At 44.5% G+C, this 17,620-nt stretch overlaps 1 protein-coding gene across 2 annotated transcripts in view; it reads right to left on the bottom strand.

The window, feature by feature from the left end:
• LOC147893561 (uncharacterized protein At2g24330-like) overlaps nt 1-14,354 on the bottom strand; it is a 34,104-nt gene extending 19,750 nt beyond the window's left edge. The window contains exons 1-2 of one of the 2 annotated variants that reach the window (XM_087386239.1): nt 14,136-14,354; nt 2,385-2,780 (exon numbers count right to left, since the gene is read on the bottom strand). In XM_087386239.1, the coding sequence (XP_087242365.1) occupies nt 2,385-2,777 (393 nt within the window). In that variant the 5' untranslated portion in view covers nt 2,778-2,780; nt 14,136-14,354. The other variant, XM_087386240.1, reaches the window with a different exon arrangement.
• Nucleotides 14,355-17,620: the final 3,266 nt, after the last annotated feature.

Here is a 17,620-nt window from a genome sequence, read left to right as displayed (position 1 = left end):
AAATTTTCCTCCAAGAAGAGGAGAGACTCACTCTAATGAAAGCATGTATGAAACCTTACTTTTTAAATTTTTGCTCCAAGAGGAGGAGAGACTCACTCTAATGAAAGCATGTATGAAACCTTATCTGCTTGTTTAAGCCTTTATTTGGGATGTGTACATCGCATAACTTTTTTATACTTTTATAGCAGAAGGAGGATGTAGAAGACATAGCAAGTGAGGAAGAATACGATGTAGACTACTCTCTCAATAAGATGAGTCATGAAAATATGATTCTATTGCAGCAGATTGGAAGTTCATTCACCGCTATGTTGTTAATTCGACAACAACCTCATTTTTTTGAATTTGGTGAAGAAGAGATTTTAATCCTCTTGAATCCTAAGAAAGAGGTTAATGTCAAAGTCATTACAACCATCCTCAGGTTTGATGCAGCCTTTTCCTTGGCTTTATACTTTGCTTATTTTGATTAAACCCAAGAAGCTAATACTTTTTTTTTAAATATAGTAATGTTATAGCAAATTTTCCTCAAAATATACAAAGCGTTTCATATATGCTCGATTGTCTTATTTTGGAAGTGCTTAGTGATTTGGTTTCTCAGGGTGAGAATCCTGGATGTGTTCTTGGACTCGTAGAGAGCTGCGAGATGGAGAGCAACAACATGGGAGGTGGCGAAAACGACAACAGGGGGCGACGAATCAGAGAAAAACTGTTTAATCAAAAGAAATATCGCACTGTATGAAACCATCAGTGGACGGGTCAAGGTCCCAAGAAACATGTCAGAGGAGATCTCTAGCACGATTGGAGTGAAGCAAGGCTGTCGACTCTCTCCAAAACTACTTGGCAGATACATTGATGAGCCTCAATCTTCATTGAGAGGTTTAGTGGTTCCAAGGGGAGACCTAGCTGACATCTGGATCCCTCTCTTGCTATATGCATAGGACATTGTACTTATCTTAGATTCGGTTGAGAGATTACAGAAACACTTAAATGCCTTGGAGGAGTTTTGTGCATAGCGGGACTTACGATCAGCCTTCGTAGACCAAGGTCATGAACATCTCCACACCCACACTTTTACATACAAAAGTGGCCCTATTGAGATTATCAGCTCATACAAATATCTTGGGGCGGTTTTCAGTGGACCCAAATCATTAATGGTAGCGGAGGCCCAATAGACGTGAGGATAGCGACTCCTTGAGCGACAGTGCATCAAGTCACAGTTTAGGAGGACACAACCAAGGGTTGGCTTTTCAACACCTTAGTTACACCTTCCCTAATGTATGACGCACGGTTTTAGGGACTTAACCTACCAGAGAGGATGTGGCAAAGGATAGAGAGGCCCCTGGTCATAATGTTATGTCGCATGATCCAAGGTAAGACCGCAATATCATTTGAAAAGAGTTTACGGCACCCATGGTGATGATAGATGCTCTCTTCCAAGCAATCACTTGTATCAGACGAGTTCAACAAATGGATGCTCATGGATATCCTAGACTAGCTATGAAGTCTTCATGATGATTAGCACAATAAGGGCACCTGGTGCACCAAAGTCTTCTCATGGTTCACGGCACATGGCATACGGATGGACAGGGAGAAAATTTGTGGCCGCATTGACAACCTAAAAACTCTTTTTAGAACCAGCCAAAAAGTTGGGGGGCTACCTAAAGTAAGTCTTGGAACACCATAGCAAAGTATGCAGTTAGCTGAGCAAACCTCATGACATAGCAAGTTTTGTAAAGATTTCTCGGATGTAAAAGAACCACTATTAGTTAATAGCGCTTATCAGTCCCATGGATCCTGAAGGGTTTCAAGCGGACTTTAATACAATCATATCATATCATATTTCCCTTGCTTTGTCTCTAATTGTATGTATGTATCAGACAATACACACACACATACATACCTTTACACACACACATCTTTGTGTCTCACCTATCCAACATAGACCCATGCCTGGATTGGCTCTCAACTTTGACAAAATGTATCCATCTATCTGTTTATTTTTACCTATCTACAAAAAGGCAGAAATTTCTTTGCAAGGGAAGATCTTTGTATAAAACAAAAGCATCCAACAGATAAAAGAAATAAACTGTGCATGCTGACATATCATGGGTTTGGATCCATCATTATCTAAACTTGCAATCAGTATGTCAGCATGATGTGCAAACATGAACCATGGTTCCTATATGTATGAAGATGTGCCTTTTACATTCAAATTCAAAAATCTACATCGATAAAGATAGTTGCAATTGTCTCTATAAATGTAGTCAAATAGATTTTCAACTCTTTGACCTTCTCAAAAAAAATGCCCTCCTACAGATATTATGTATTCTTGATGCACTGCTTTATCCATGTCCATTGCTCTTTTACTTACAGAGAAAGGAGATCACCTCAATTATGATTGAATAAACTATAAGACCCCTCGCAAGTTTCCTCCAGGTCTGAGAACGCCGCTTTAGGCGAGTGTGAGCTGCTGCTTCCTCTTTGGATAGATGTTGCAACCTCTTTTCAAAATCATCCTTACTAGTCCTGTAAAATAAGTGACCCAAGATTGAAAAACTGCTTTGAATTCTTTGTATGATACTTTTCCTATACTTCTGCTCTGGTCCTTTTGATGTCAAGGCTGCTCCTGATGTGTCACTCTTGCTCTCTTCTGTACTGCTTGCGGAAGATCCTGATGCACTACTCCTGCTGACGCCATCTCTAGTACTGTATTCAACCATCTTTGCCTTTCTTCTTGATACATCACTCTTGCTGTGACCATCTTCTGAACTTTCAGCCATCCTCTGCATTGACTAATTGCATTAAAACATGCAACTCTCTCTCTCTCTCTCTCTCTCTCTCTCTCTCTCAGACACACACAGCCCACCCCGCCTCCCCCTCAGCCCACCACAGCCTCCCTCTCAGGCATGACTATGGATTATTCGATCTGGGTATTGATGCCAGTTTAGTGGCTCCACCCTTCAGTTCAGTTTCTTACAGTCTCATAGACCCTTTTTGGTCTTTCGAAGACTTTTAATGGACTTTCTTTCTTTCTTTCTTTCTTTCTACCCACGCCTCTCCCTCAGCCCACCCCCACCTCCCTCTCAGTTCACGCCGGCCTCTCCCTCAGCTACTACCGCCTCTAACTACTCCAGGAACTCCAGAAAATCCGTAAAAAGGAAGCTCCATCGACTGCTCCATAAACTCCAGGAGAAACCCGCAACAGACAGCTCCCTCTGGGTAACTTCCAGCTCCAAGAAAGAAAGAAGCTGTTCTCTCAGGTCGTGCCACACAGACCTGCTTCACGCCAGTCGTGGGTACCTTGGACCTGCTCTAGGACAGCTTACGCTAGTCACGGGTACCCTGACCTGCTCAAACAGCGCATATGTGCTCCAGTCCTGTCCTAGGCATTCACGCCTAGTGCGAGTCACTGTTACGCTCTAGCCAAGGTAACATGACCTCGGAAGAATCAGTCGACGTTTCCCTTAAAGGATCTATGTTTGTAATATAATTGTTTGCGCTTCATGTAAATGATCGGGAGGGAATTAATGTCAAGGTCCTAGGTGAGGGCTGATAGCACCAGACTAGGTGGATCTAAGGCTAAGGGCCTAATGCAAGAAAAGTGCCTAGGGGCAAAGGAAATTAAAGTATCCCAAGAGAGGGGTGAAAAGATGCATTAGGAAGGCCCTATGATGATGACATGTGGCATCTAGATCCATCTAGGGAGATGGGGCTTGTTGGAGTTAGTGAGAGAAGGAGAAGGTACTTTCATGGTTATAATTTTGGATTTCGACTCTCTGTCAGCTCTCACGCTCTAACAGGAATTGGCTGGGAGGATACTCGTGGTGCTACTCCCGTGATTCTGCTGTAGTTAGTAGGAATGTATCTAACAGTTGGTATCAGAGCTACAGGTTGAATGAGGGGTTGCGTTGGAAGAGAACGACCTGGCAGAAAGCACGAATTCAGATAACCATCTGAAGTTACAGCGCAGGACGACTCTGCTACGCGTGACGCCGAACTGACGAAATACAGAGAAAGGATCATTTCACTTGGTAAATCTGAATAAGGCCAGGGAATAGTAGCTCGTGAACGGGGAGGCCCTTCGACGCGTTTAGCGATGGTGGGATGCGGTCACGGAACAGCCCGTGGGCGAGGTGTTGGCGCTGCCCTTCATTTCTAAAGATAAGGAACTAGTTCGTGAATTGTGACGAGGGAAATCTGACGGAACAGTGAGCGCAGGCATGAGAGGGGTAAATTAACATTTCACAGAGCCCCATCTCCCTGGTCTCCGTTGGATTGCGTATCGTCGTCAAGCGCCCCAAAATTTTCGTGGAATTTTCGTGGCTTATCAACCGTTGCATATCCCGCGCCTACGCTCTTTGGCTACGTGGCTGACTGGCTCGTGATGAATTTCGACCTGCTTCCCTAACGGACTCACAGCCATAGTCCTCCAAGATCACGTAGACAGCTCTCTATTCCGTTCCATGAAGCTTCATAGCGATCAAGAGGTTCTGGTCGATCTCTTTGCGAATTAGCCAACGGAAGAACAGCTTGCAAAAGAAGAAAAAGGTCATATCGTCTGCTATAAGGGAGTTACGTGAAGACTCCAGGGGATTGAATCGGGTGGCAGGAGCGAACCACCAGGGAGCAGTCCTTTTCCTTTCTGTACAAAATTTCAATTTACAGTTCATTTATTTCTGTACAGCAGAAGGGAATCTGAAGTGAAATAATAATATTAATAATAATAATAATAATAAACTTTGTGGACAGTCTTTAAGACTATGCCTGTGCATATGCCTGTGTTCTTCACTCTGAGTTGATTTGCAAGAATTTCCCTAGTATAGGGAAAAGCAGTAATTGGATATATGCCTGTGTCAATTACCTGGTCAATATAGTTGTCAGATTGCAGGTATTCCCTAGTATAGGGAATTGTGTCAAATACAGTTTCTAACGGTGTTTTTTTTTTTTTTTTAAACACCCATTGACCTGAATGGAAGCAGAAGAAGGAGCTTCCAGAAGGGACCCTGGTGAGTCAGGAGTCTGGCCGACCTAGCAGGTGTCGCGCCTAGTAGCTCACACCTTATCTGGCAGGATTGCATTACTTGAGGATGCCTTACAGCAGTTATTAGCGCAACAGTTACAGGCCAATGCAGGGCAGTCTGAACTTAGAAGAGTAATACACAGTATGTCTGCCAGACCTTCTCGAGATGAGAAAGGAAAGGCTCCAATGGAACCGGAGTCTAGTGTCCATACGATCGACCCTAGGAAGGCTAAAGTACCTAATATTGCCAATCATAGGCCGGAAAAGTATTCTGGTCGGATGAATGACCGTAGTTCTGATGTCATTGAGACTTGGTTACACAAATGGGACGAGGCGTTCGCCATTTGTGAAATCAGAAAAGATATCAAGAAGATCCGCGAGGCCACCCACATGTTTAGTAAGGCAGCGGATCGGTGGTGGATTAAACAACAAAAAGATGGTATTGCATCCACTACCTGGGAGGGGTTTAAAAGAGAATTCACAAAACACTTCTTACCTCCTGACGAAGCATCCCGAGCTTCGGATCAGTATAGAAACCTTTGTCAGAGGAATTTGTCAGTTGCAGAATACACTGATAAGTTTCGAGAGAGCGTAATGAAGGTTGATGAACCCCTACCTCAATCAATCCAAATGAAAGATTTCATATTTGGATTGAATGATAGGATTAAAATGAAAGTTCGGGCTAAGTATGCGAACACGTTGGATGATGCAATAGCCATAGCGCTGAACTATGAAGATGCCAAAGGCAATAGGCCAAGTGGGTTTGCACAGGTCGGAACCCAGTATGGATACAAGAAGAAATCTGGGTTTAAGAAGAAAAGAATTAGTAAAGGGAGTGGTTCTCAGCCGAGTGGTCGAGCCAAGCAGGCGAAACCGGCTAAAACTCCTAAATCAAGTACCACCATTGGAGTGAAGAGGAAAGTAACACCAATGGCAGCCCGGGCTTGGTCAAGGTCTCCCTTAAACCCAGAGCAAAGAGAAAAAGCGAGGAGAGAAGACTTGTGTTTTGGTTGCCTTCAGTCTCATTAGTGGAAGGATTGTCCACGAAATAAGGATCGTCGGATGGCTGAGATGGTAGTCTCAGAATGCGACGTGGAGATGGAGGGAAGTCCCAGAGCGGAACAGATGCAGATTCAGCTAGCGCGATCTTCTCAGAGGTCAGTACCTTGTTTGTTATGTGTGTCTGTTACTAAGCTAGTAACGTGTGCACCTGATAACATCCTATCTAAGCCCGCAGCAATGGGGTATACAGCCTTTAATGATACGGAGTTAATTAAAATGAAAGGGCAAGTGGCCAATCATGATGTCATTGTGTTGTTTGACTCGGCGTCAACTCACAATGTGATTAACTCCAAGCTCGTGAAGAGGCTGAAGTTAAAGACTAGCCCATCTGACTATGCGTATGGATGTTGGTGAGACCAAGATGTAAGAAAAATGGGACAACACGTGGGAAGTTGGGATCAATATCTGCAACTACACCGGTCCCATGTGCAAACATTGCTGCACTCAATTCACGCATGTCCACATCCAACGGATGGCAGATGGAAGTTCAACTGAAGTATGGGACCAAAGGGTTACCCAGTTGGAGCTTCGTATTCAGGACTATGCTGAGAAGCTTGATTTTGAAATGACTAAGCTTGCTCATGCAGATATAGCCCTGGGTATGGCGTGGCATTTTAGGAAGAATCCAACCATTGATTGGAAAAAGCACGTATATCAATTCAAGATGAATGATGTGATTTATGTCTTACGAGGTGAAAAGATATACCTCAGGGACCGTTGGTCTCCGTGATGGAAATCCGAAAAGCTCAAGAAGAGTTTTTATTCCTTTGTACGGCATCGATAGAGCCGGTTGATGATTTTTTGGCTAGCACTGATGTTGTTCAAAGTGGTGAGATGGCCAAGCTGGCTAATCTAATAGCAGAGGAGTTCTCTGAATGTTTTAGGGATGAACTACCTTATGGATTACCTCCAGAGCGGAATGTTCAGCATAAGATCGAACTAATCCCGCGGGCAGAACCTGTAAATAGACCTCCCTATAGAATGAGTTTTACTGAAGAGGCAGAGGTGTGTAGACAACTGGAAGAATACCTCAAGTTGGGACAGATTCAACCAAGTTTCTCACCCTTTGCTTCACCAGTGATATTAAAGAAGAAAAAAGATGATACGTTTCGCCTCTGTATAGATTACAAAGCATTGAATAATATCATTGTTAAGCACAGGTATCCGATGGTTCGGATTGATGATTTGCTAGATGCATTACATGGAGCCGTGATTTTCAGCAAGATAGATCTTAAGTGTGGCTACCATCAGATCCGGATTAGAGCCGAGGATGTGCATAAAACCGCTTTCAGAAGCAGGTTCGGTCATTATGAGTTTTTGGTAATGCCCTTCGAACTTACCAATGCTCCAGCTACATTCATCATGCTTATGAACGATTTACTACGTCCGTATATCGGAAAGTTTGTACTACATTTTATTGACGATATTCTAGTGTTCAATAAAAGTATTACTGAGCATCGTGAACACTTAAGAATAGTGTTCGGTACTTTGAGGAAAGCCAGTCTTTATGTAAATAAAAAGAAATTATACTGTGTATGGTTAGGCTTGAATATTTAGGATCCAACTATTAGATACATTCCTACTAACTACAGCAGATTCACGGGAGTAGCACCACGAGTACCCTCCCAGCCAATTCCTGTTAGAGCGTGAGAGCTGGTCGAAATCCAAAAATCATACACGTGAAAGTACCTTCTCCTTCTCTCACTAACTCCAACAAGCCCCATCTCCCTAGATGGATCTAGATGCCACATGTCATCATCATAGGGCCTTCCTAATGCATCTTTTCACCCCTCTCTTGGGATACTTTAATTTCCTTTGCCCCTAGGCACTTTTCTTGCATTAGGCCCTTAGCCTTAGATCCACCTAGTCTGGTGCTATCAGCCCTCACCTAGGACCTTGATATTAATTCCCTCCCGATCATTTACATGAAGCGCAAACAATTATATTACAAACATAGATCCTTTAAGGGAAATGTCGACTGATTCTTCCGAGGTCATGTTACCTCGGCTAGAGCGTAACAGTCACTGTCAGGGGCCTACATCTCCATCCCGATCTGCGCTAGAACAAGTGAGAACTGATCAAAACAGTTCGAACTGACACCAGCACCGAGAGTGCCCTTGAAACTCATACTGGTGGCTCTTGGCTGTGCTTGGACTTACTGGTTATTGTGAGCAGGAGCCCCCTTCAGTCCACCACTTAGTGGGTGCGGCCAACCATTTTGCCAACGCCCCCGCTGCCACTCTCCTTCAGATAATGGAAGGTGTGAAGGGCTATGAGCCCTTCCCCACTCCATAATTTTAAGCAAAGGGTAATTTCTGCAAAGGAAAAAGGAAAAGAGAAATAGGAGAAAGAGAAATGGCAGAAGGGAATAAAGCTGTGAAGGAGAAAGAGAAGCCCAAGGAGGAGGAGAAGCAACAGAAACTACCCAAGATCTCAAACGCAGCAATCCAGTGGCTTACAGATCGATAGCACTGCTGCACGAAGGCACCCAGCACAACCTCTGCTCAAACAGCTTCGACCTCAACATCAGTCTCTAGATCATCATCATCACTGACATCCACTTCGTCATCCTTGGAGGTGACAGCACCTGGAATCTGGATGTGACAGCAACAGCGCTGTAGTAAGCAGTAGCATCATCATCATCACCTGCATGTGATCAGGGGCAGCCCCAACATGCCCTCTTAGCATCATCATCATCACCTGCATGTGATCAGGGGCAGCCCCAACCTGCATGTGATCAGGGGCAGCTTCGACCTCAACATCAGTCTCTAGATCATCATCATCACTGACATCCACTACGTCATCCTTGGAGGTGACGGCACCTGGAATCTGGATGTGACAGCAACAGCGCTGGAGTAAGCAGTAGCATCATCATCATCACCTGCATGTGATCAGGGGCAGCCCCAACATGCCCTCTTAGCCCAACTCTCTATGCCTTACCACAGTACACCTCTTTTCTATCACCCTTATTCCTCGGCCAGCCACCACTCCCCTCGTCAGTTAAACTCACCATATCCGCATTCCAGATGTCCCCTCATCACTCTCAGTCCCCTGGCCTTATGTCCCTACCCTCTATCACCCAGTCCCCCATTCAGGCCATATCCATACCCGCCACTCCTGGTCGCAAGATCCGGGAGCACCTCTTCATGGAGGTACACGACCTTCGTACACAAGAGTGGAGCAAGGACTGCCTTCGTACATGAGAGGAGCAAGACGGCCTTATGTATGGCCTGGGTCAGAAGATATCACAGCTCCATGAGGAGGTTACAGTGGTAGTGACAGCCCCGAGCAGTGGGGCAGCAGTTGAGGCAACAGAGACACAGATAGCCACCATGCAGTCGACCTTCACAGAGACTTCCAGATGGGTGGATGTCATGAAATGAGAGCCTGCGAAGGCCACCATTTTGAAGTAGCAGTACAGAGCCAATAAGGCTCCACAGGCATCCCTTGCACACCTGCCACTCCCATTGATGATGCGACCAGCTTCGTGACTTCCACCCTAGGAGACCAAGAGCATGGGATCGAGAGGGCCTGGCGTATAGGACGGGACCCCAACCGAGACCAGCCTCTCATCATTCGCTTCAGAGATGCTCATGCTCGCCTTGTAGAGGATGAGGACCTTACACCTCTACATGTAGAGGAGAGGAGAGGCATACCCTCATACAGCACAGCAGGATGTCAACCGCAGTGGCAATAGTCCGAGAGGGGCAGTCTTGATAGGTCCCCAACGGGTATCTGGTGGCTCCCCTACATAGGGGCTGTTACAGTACATTATGGTTAGATCCAAGGAATATCTTGGAGTCTTACATAGGTCGAGACATAGCTTTTTACACAGAGACACAATCAAATTCCAGAGCGCCCTTTGCTGGTAGTCAGTGGATACAAGTGGGAGGAAGGATACCGAGATGAGACCCGGGAGACACGAGGACTCCTGGGTCATCCCTACGGGGTGATCTCCGCCTAGAGGCGAGAAACACACCAACGCCCTTCCCGAGAGGACCTCTTCATTGCAGTTTTAATTTCCTCCCAAGACCCCACACTTTGCTCGCGACCTGCAAGAGGAGGCTGAAACTTCATCATATGCAGCCCTCTAACCAAACACCACGGATTCTCGAGCCACAGGAAGCCCTTCTTGTTGGAGACTTCAACACAAGGATAGGTACACACCAGCTCTCACAATTCACTTCTGGATTGTCGCGATGATTCTATCTATTACCAGATGTTGATCTACACAAGGTTGGGATGTCCCGGCCTAGATCATTGGCCCTCCTTAGGTGGCTTCAGTTGTTTTCCACGTGGGGGGGAGGAGGGGGGAGGGGGGGGCCTCAAATGTAGTTGACTATCTCATGGGATCTCCTACCTCCACTTCACATATCAGAATTTCTCCGTCCCACCACCACCTCCAGGAGCAGACCACACCTATATGTTTTTAGTATATCCATCCCAACGGCTTACAATGCACACCACAACACCAATCGAGCTGCCTTGATCACATGCTCACTCCATAAGGCTGCCCTACACGCTTTACACACCACCTGTTCCACACATCCGCAGCCTCTTGGCTTAGTATATATACCTTTGTAAGACTAGAATAAGTCCAATCATACAAATTTAGATTTTTTGTTTGTTCTAAAGATCAAAAATCTACACAGAAAATAAAAGAGAAAATGAAAGACACCCAGACCCTTTACACCATCACAGGCATGAGATCCCATGAGCCTAAAAACTACAGGATCATTATGATTGGACATGTCATGTCTAAGATCTATGCATCAATGCTCGACGCAAAATATATCCACTTTGCATAACTCCAGCAACTCAAACGAGCAGGCTTCCAAAGAGATCACGGGACCATAGATCACATACTCACACTCAAAAGGGGTCATTAGGAGGCCAGGGCATGGAGACAAAGGGTTTATTGTTGCCTTGTGTATTTCTGCAATGCTTTTGAGACAATGCCAAGAGATCGACTCACAACACGTTGTAGAAGTTGATCAGGAGATCACTTGGGCAGTCATGGCAATTTATAAGAGAGTCTCGGGCAAGGGGATGGATGTAGGGTGAACAGAGACAATTATAAGTACTATTAAGACTTTCATTAGAACTCTAAGGAGGGCTGGCTGCTCTGTAGCTAGATCCTTGCTCTAGATTCTGCTATACGAAGATGACGTGGTCCTATCGAGTTGAGAGGCTTTAGCTTCTCCTCCTTTCACGGATGATCTGTAATGAACATTCGGTCCCACATCAGATAGTCTTGACTGAGTTCGGAGCTTCCCACGATAGCTTGATACAGCGTTCCAAATTATCATATCTACTACACAATCAAGGAGTATGGCTCTTGCACTACGGCGCGACACAGGGTAGTGTGGTTGGCCCTAGCCTCATAGATGGCTTTGGTAGCTTAGGGTGACTAGAGGTGCTGGTATGCACATACATGTAGATGGCTTGAGCCTAGGACTCGACATTGATAAATCCCTTCCAGTACAACATTGAGGCCCCTCCGTCCCCCTCCTGTATCATGAGGTGAGGATCCACACATTCAAGACCTGGTTAGCACTCTGCAAGCTTCTTGTGAAGCTCAGCTTCTACAGAGACCATTGCTTGCGCGGGCTCCATTGATCCATCAGTATACACATGGATCCATCTCCCCCACTCCTTGAGGATATCGATTGGGCAGTCCATGCTCCATCACACCGACTTCGCATTGAGAGTGGACGAGCAGAGGGCATACCAAGAGAGGGTCACATTTGCAATTTATGTGAACAACAGGAGATCGAATAGAAGGAGCATTTCGCTTTCAAATGCCATGTACCAACGGTTATAGGGTATTTACTGATGGTAATATTTACTCAATTTCCCGCATGTTTCCTGCTCACAAAAAGCTTGCGAGAGCTGCAAGCATTCTTCATTCAGCAAGATTGTAGTCCATAGCTCCTCCACCTAGCGTTTGGTAAGTTGGACCACAGTTGCACTTGTGCAATGCCACCAGCCTAGCCTAGGTATCTCTGAACTATATCACCAAGGGCTGGTCTCTGGTGGGGTCGCATCCCGCATGTCATGTCTCCCTTGATCCCATGCTCTTGTTTCGTCAAGGTAGAGGTCACAAAAGTAGTAGCATTCATGACGATGGAGGAGGTGGTGCAAGGAATCCCCTGAACTCCTTACTGACTCTCTGATGCAATTGCACTTGTGCAATGCCACCAGCCTAGCCTAGGTATCTCTGAACTATATCACCAAGGGCTGGTCTCTGGTGGGGTCGCTTCCCGCATGTCATGTCTCCCTTGATCCCATGCTCTTGTTTTGTCAAGGTAGAGGTCACAAAAGTAGTAGCATTCATGACGATGGAGGAGGTGGTGCAAGGAATCCCCTGAACTCCTTACTGGCTCTCTGATGCTACCCATGTAAGGTGGCTGAAATGGCTACCTACACAGGCTCTCGTTTCCTCCTCATGGCTACTACTAGACTGACCTCTAGGTTTGGGAAAACAGGTAAGCTCGACGGAAGCAACTCCCATTGTGGAAGGTGAAGATCCGAAGCCAACTGCTTGCGTGAGGTAGAGGCCCTTGCCATTATCATTGGCATGACTGCAAATTCAGTCCTTCCGCATATTCAACTTGCACATACAACGTTCTCAACATGGACCATGATGAGGAATATGTATGGGATCAACAATAATGCGAGGATTCTCGATGCACATGGATGAGTGGGACTCACTTCACAAGCACATCACCAAGATGAAGGTGGTGAGGGATCAACCTTCCATGGTTGGTAAAAAGACGGACTTGGCAAGGATTGCTTGGCATGCTCCCTCCTGATGATAGCATACTTCTTTCACCTGCTTCCAAGAAGCACCAAGTCTTCCCTCTCTGTGTTCCAAGAGGCTTTCACCCTCCAATCTCTCATTACTTGGAAAACATGCATCAAAGTTTCTGCCCATAGTATGCTACTAAGGTCTAAATGAATACACAATAAAAATATACACCAGTAGATCCACCTATTTTGCTCGCTCTGAAAACAAGCCATGTACCACATGAAGGCACTCACAACTACCCTATATAATCCTTAAGTGCTTTCTTCAATGTTCCAACTTCCATCTATCTCCTAATTTCCTTTCAAAGAGACTTTCCTCATGCCAAGGATATCAACATTTGCACTCAGAGCAATCTAAGCATTTTTTGATGTCCTTCATCTTCACAAAGGTTGTTGGTTCCTTCCAGACCAGATTTCAATTTCGAACATACATACTAGTACACCAAGGTCTGCAAATGTTACGTCAGCAACACTCGGAGTTGTTATCAATGAAAGCTCCTCTGTGATTACCACAATTGTTGCTGGTTTTGACTCTTTGATTCCTGATCGGACTGCTTTCGAGCTCATCTAGAGCTCATGGTCCAAGTTTTCTGGAGATACACTTGGGCTAGGAGCTCTATGTGGGTCAGCCCGTGGGATCTCATTGCTCAGGTGGGTTAGATACTGAGAGAGTGAAGCCAAGTTGAAATAGACCTTGGAAGCGCAGTGCTTGGAAGACTCCAGGTTGTCCTTAGATTATGAAAGGAACAGCTGAATGATTGTGTACAGGGGCTTGCACAGGACCGAACCTAGAGAAGCAAGAACCGCAAGTTGAAAGACCTAACAATAGCCCCGATCAGCGAACCCAATCACCTTCCTCCATCTTCAGCATGAAGATCTAATTTTAGAGTCTTAGAATCTGATTCGCATTAGTTGTCTAGTACATGTCACACAGCATTGTCCAATACTCGGATGCACGCACCACTGCACAAGCACTAAATTTGTAGTTGTCGATATAATGGCTGAGAGCACATTCTTGAGCACCCACTTTTTGATCGCATCTGGATCTGCAGATTTAATCAGATTGCCCATTTAATCTGCAGGCTTCTTTTTCACTCCTTCAGTTATCTCCCACAAAGCACGTGCGACCAGACGGGTACAGATCTTGACCTTCTAGATCAGATAGTTTTTTCCATCTTGCCAAACCCTACCACAGCAAACCCTCGAAGTGAAAGACAAGAGGCAATGAACGACAGCGAAACCATACCTGGGAAAAGAAAAGGGGATCGGAAGACGAGCGGCCAACAAGAAGACTGCAAAGGCCTCCAGCACCGAAACAATGCAAGCCACCGGATCGAAAACGAGCTAGAGAGAAAAGCAGAGCGAAAACGAGAGGAGAGCTAGAGCGAAAATGAGCTCAGAAGGCGAAAACGGACGCTACCAAAAAAGACAAAAACGAACTAGATCCGGCCAGGTAGCTTTTGACATTTTATTCGAATTTCGTAATTTTGATTACTTGGCCAGCACTAAAGCTTTTTCTCAAATTCTTGCATCCTATGAAGCCACGTGGATAGCTCCCTTGTATTATTAGGTTCAATTCTTTTGGCCTGCCATAGGAGGGTGGAGATGATGAATTGAAAGCCATGAGAGAGAGAGAGAGACTCTAAAAGTGTGGAGGATATCTAGAGGAAACAATCTTGTTTTCACAAGTGGCGTGCATTTAATCAAAGGCAACCCAAACCACATAAAATCCACAACTAAAAGGCCATAGTTTGAAAACAATACGTGAGGGCAACTCCAAGGGAATTTTTATTTTAAGGTGATTGGTCCAAGTATGCTCCTTGTAAGAGGCTTTCAATGCATGCATTTAGTGACTTCATCTTCTTTGACTCTCTCTCTGTCTCTCTCTCTCTCTGGGCCACATGAATGAAATTCATCTTGTTTAAACTTCCAAGACATTTTTAGCGCATTGTACATAAAAGTCCCACAGTTTCAAGTTTTTGAGTCCAGCTTTGAAGGTTTCAATTATAACCTTGATCAGCTACAATCTAAAAGGTAAGCTTTCAACCAAGCTATAGATCTTGTTTGAAAAGCTCTTGCTCGTTGGAAGAGAGGCATGGCTGCGAAAGAGAGTGTCGGTTTGAGTTTGCAAACTTTTTGGTCACTCGAGTGAAACCGTGGAGGACTTCATTAGTACGTGAGTTCATAGGAGCTTGTTCTTGCTCACCTCAAAAGGTGTGTGAGCCGCCGACTTGTGCCAAGGAATTCGCCAAAGCAGCCTATGTCGTTGAGACATGCTTTTGAGAGTCTCTAGCATGTCTCTGGTTACGTGCAGGATTTGCTGGTGAAACTATTCCAATGCGAGTAGCATCAAATCAAACTTGCCATTGTCCATGTTATCCAAGGCACTGCTATTGTAGGATGCATTGGTGATGACCCTGTCGATTTCCTCATGGACACCTTGAATCTAGTTGAGCAAGAAGCTTTCGGGCCTAAGAATGGTTCGCAACAGCTAGAGAGGTGGGATTGAGATCAACCTCCCTCGGCAAACTTTCCTAATGACCTAACAAAATGCCAAAATTAATTACTGTCTGCAGCCACATGATTGATCACAATGCCCAGTGAAAGTCCTACATCATCTTTGTTCTACAAATGTAAAGGTAGGTTTGGCATTAGCTTCAAAATAGTGCCACTCTGAACCCTCTCTTGCAATGTAGGCTGGATAGTGTAGCAGTTTGGTCTAGGCAGAAGCAACTAAGCAGAAAATCTCCACGCATCGCCCTTGTCAAATTTTTTACAATTTTGAGATAATGATGAGGATGGGCTAAATCTTTAGATTGCAATCATTAGTTATCATGTTATCAATTCTGCAACCAGCTCCCAAACCTACAGGTATGTTTAGGTGTAGAAATTTGGAGACATGTGGGTGATTGGAAGATAATAATTGAAGATGCATGTTGCTTGACTTGCACCATCTATATTGAATCTATATTGAAAGGAAGGTTTCAAGTTCCGATACGAGCAGCATATCGTCAACAACAAGGGAATTAGTGGCATTCTATGCTGATTTGTATCTTTCATGGCAGCTCCGTGTTTTCATGATCACCTATTCATTGCAATGTTTTTTCATTCGGAGAAGATGAAAGTCTCTATGCCTATACTCGTGACAAGATGGAAAGTCTACTTGTTCGTGATATTCCCATGAAGGACAGCTAAATCACTTTAATTTCAGCTTTACTCTCATAACTCATCTATGTATTAAGCCTGCATTCCACGTATTCATTGAATTTGCAAAATCAATATGAAGTTCTTTTACAAAGATTGTAATCACAAGAATCTAAGGTTGAATTTGAATATTACAAATCTAACATGAACACCAGTGCACATTCAACTAGAAAATCTCTCCAGTGAAGTTTTTATTGAGAACAATTTTGCAATCATTTCTATTTGGTCAATGTCTTTCTACCTTGTGCTTCATGCCCCATCTATAGTGAGTGTGATTATTATATTGGGAAGGCCCCATGTGCTAATTATTGCCATGTGAGTGATCTAATACCTTATTTTCAAATGGTTCCTAGTTTGTGCTATCAATATACACATTGAATTGAAAATATTTCATTAATACGAATTTTGTAGAAACCTTGCTATCATTTTAAATTACCCCACATCCAAAACCAATCACAGACAGAGTTTGGGGTAGAGGTCTCATATGGGCTAATTTTCCCATAGTTCTTAGGGTGATAATTGGAGGCAGCCATGACCCTGGAACAAGTCAGAGTACTCCATTGCAATTATAGCTCTATAGGGATTGTCTCACATCATGTGGCTCATGATGGTTGGTTTGTTAGTCATTGTGCTCTCAATCATTTTAGGCATGTTATGCAGGCCATGTCTGATGAAGGATTCCTTTGCTAGAAAACCATGTTTATGATGATTTGTGGTGACGTGTACTGGTGCATTAATGCAGCAATGTGTTGATGGCAGTGCTTAAAATGTTTCTATTTTTCCCCAAAAGCAAGGGTCATTTGAGAGAGAGAGAGAGAGAGAGAGAGCATGGGGGGTAAGGGAGAGAGCATCAACCATCCAATAACCCCCGATGCAAAGCATAAATAAAAATCCCATGCACAAATAAGAATCAGATTGAATATACAGACACTAGGCAAATAGTAGCATAACCAAAGAAAAAGTAGCAGTTTCATGACTAAAAGCAAGAGTAGAGCAGCATGAATAAAAGTAGGAGCGATCATCACCAAGCCATAGAAGTAGCATTACCAATAGTAGAGCAAAATAATTATCAAAATCAAGTAAGCAAGATTAAGCAACAAATTCAAGCAACTAGAGTAGAGAAGAGAAAGCAAAGAGAAAGGGGTGAAGAGAGAGAGAGAGAGATGTGAAGGGAGGCGAGAGGTAGCAAGAAGGGAGATTGGGGGGGAGCAAGAAAATGGAGTAAAGGGGTAGGTGAGGGGATAGAGTGAAGAAAATGGATCTGAAGAGAGAAAGAGAAGCAAGAGGAGAGGAGAGAGGGAGTGTGTGCTCACCTTTTTTGCATGTTTTGAGGGGATAGAGTGAAGAAAATGGATCTGAAGAGAGAAAGAGAAGCGAGAGGAGAGGAGAGAGGGAGTGTGTACTCACCATTTTTGCATGTTTACCAAAAATGCTCCCAAAAAAGAGAGAAGTGGGAGGAGAGGAGGGAGGGAGTGTGTACTCACCATTTTTGCATGTTTACCAAAAATGCTCCCAAAAAAGATCCTT

This window comes from Dipteris shenzhenensis, chromosome 15 (genome assembly GCF_047967505.1).
Source record: "Dipteris shenzhenensis isolate YYH24624 ecotype China chromosome 15, Dip_SZ_1.0, whole genome shotgun sequence".
Classification (NCBI taxonomy): domain Eukaryota; kingdom Viridiplantae; phylum Streptophyta; class Polypodiopsida; order Gleicheniales; family Dipteridaceae; genus Dipteris; species Dipteris shenzhenensis.
The sequence above is the reverse complement of the archived record's forward strand: the minus strand, read 5'-3'. Positions and strand labels throughout refer to the sequence as shown.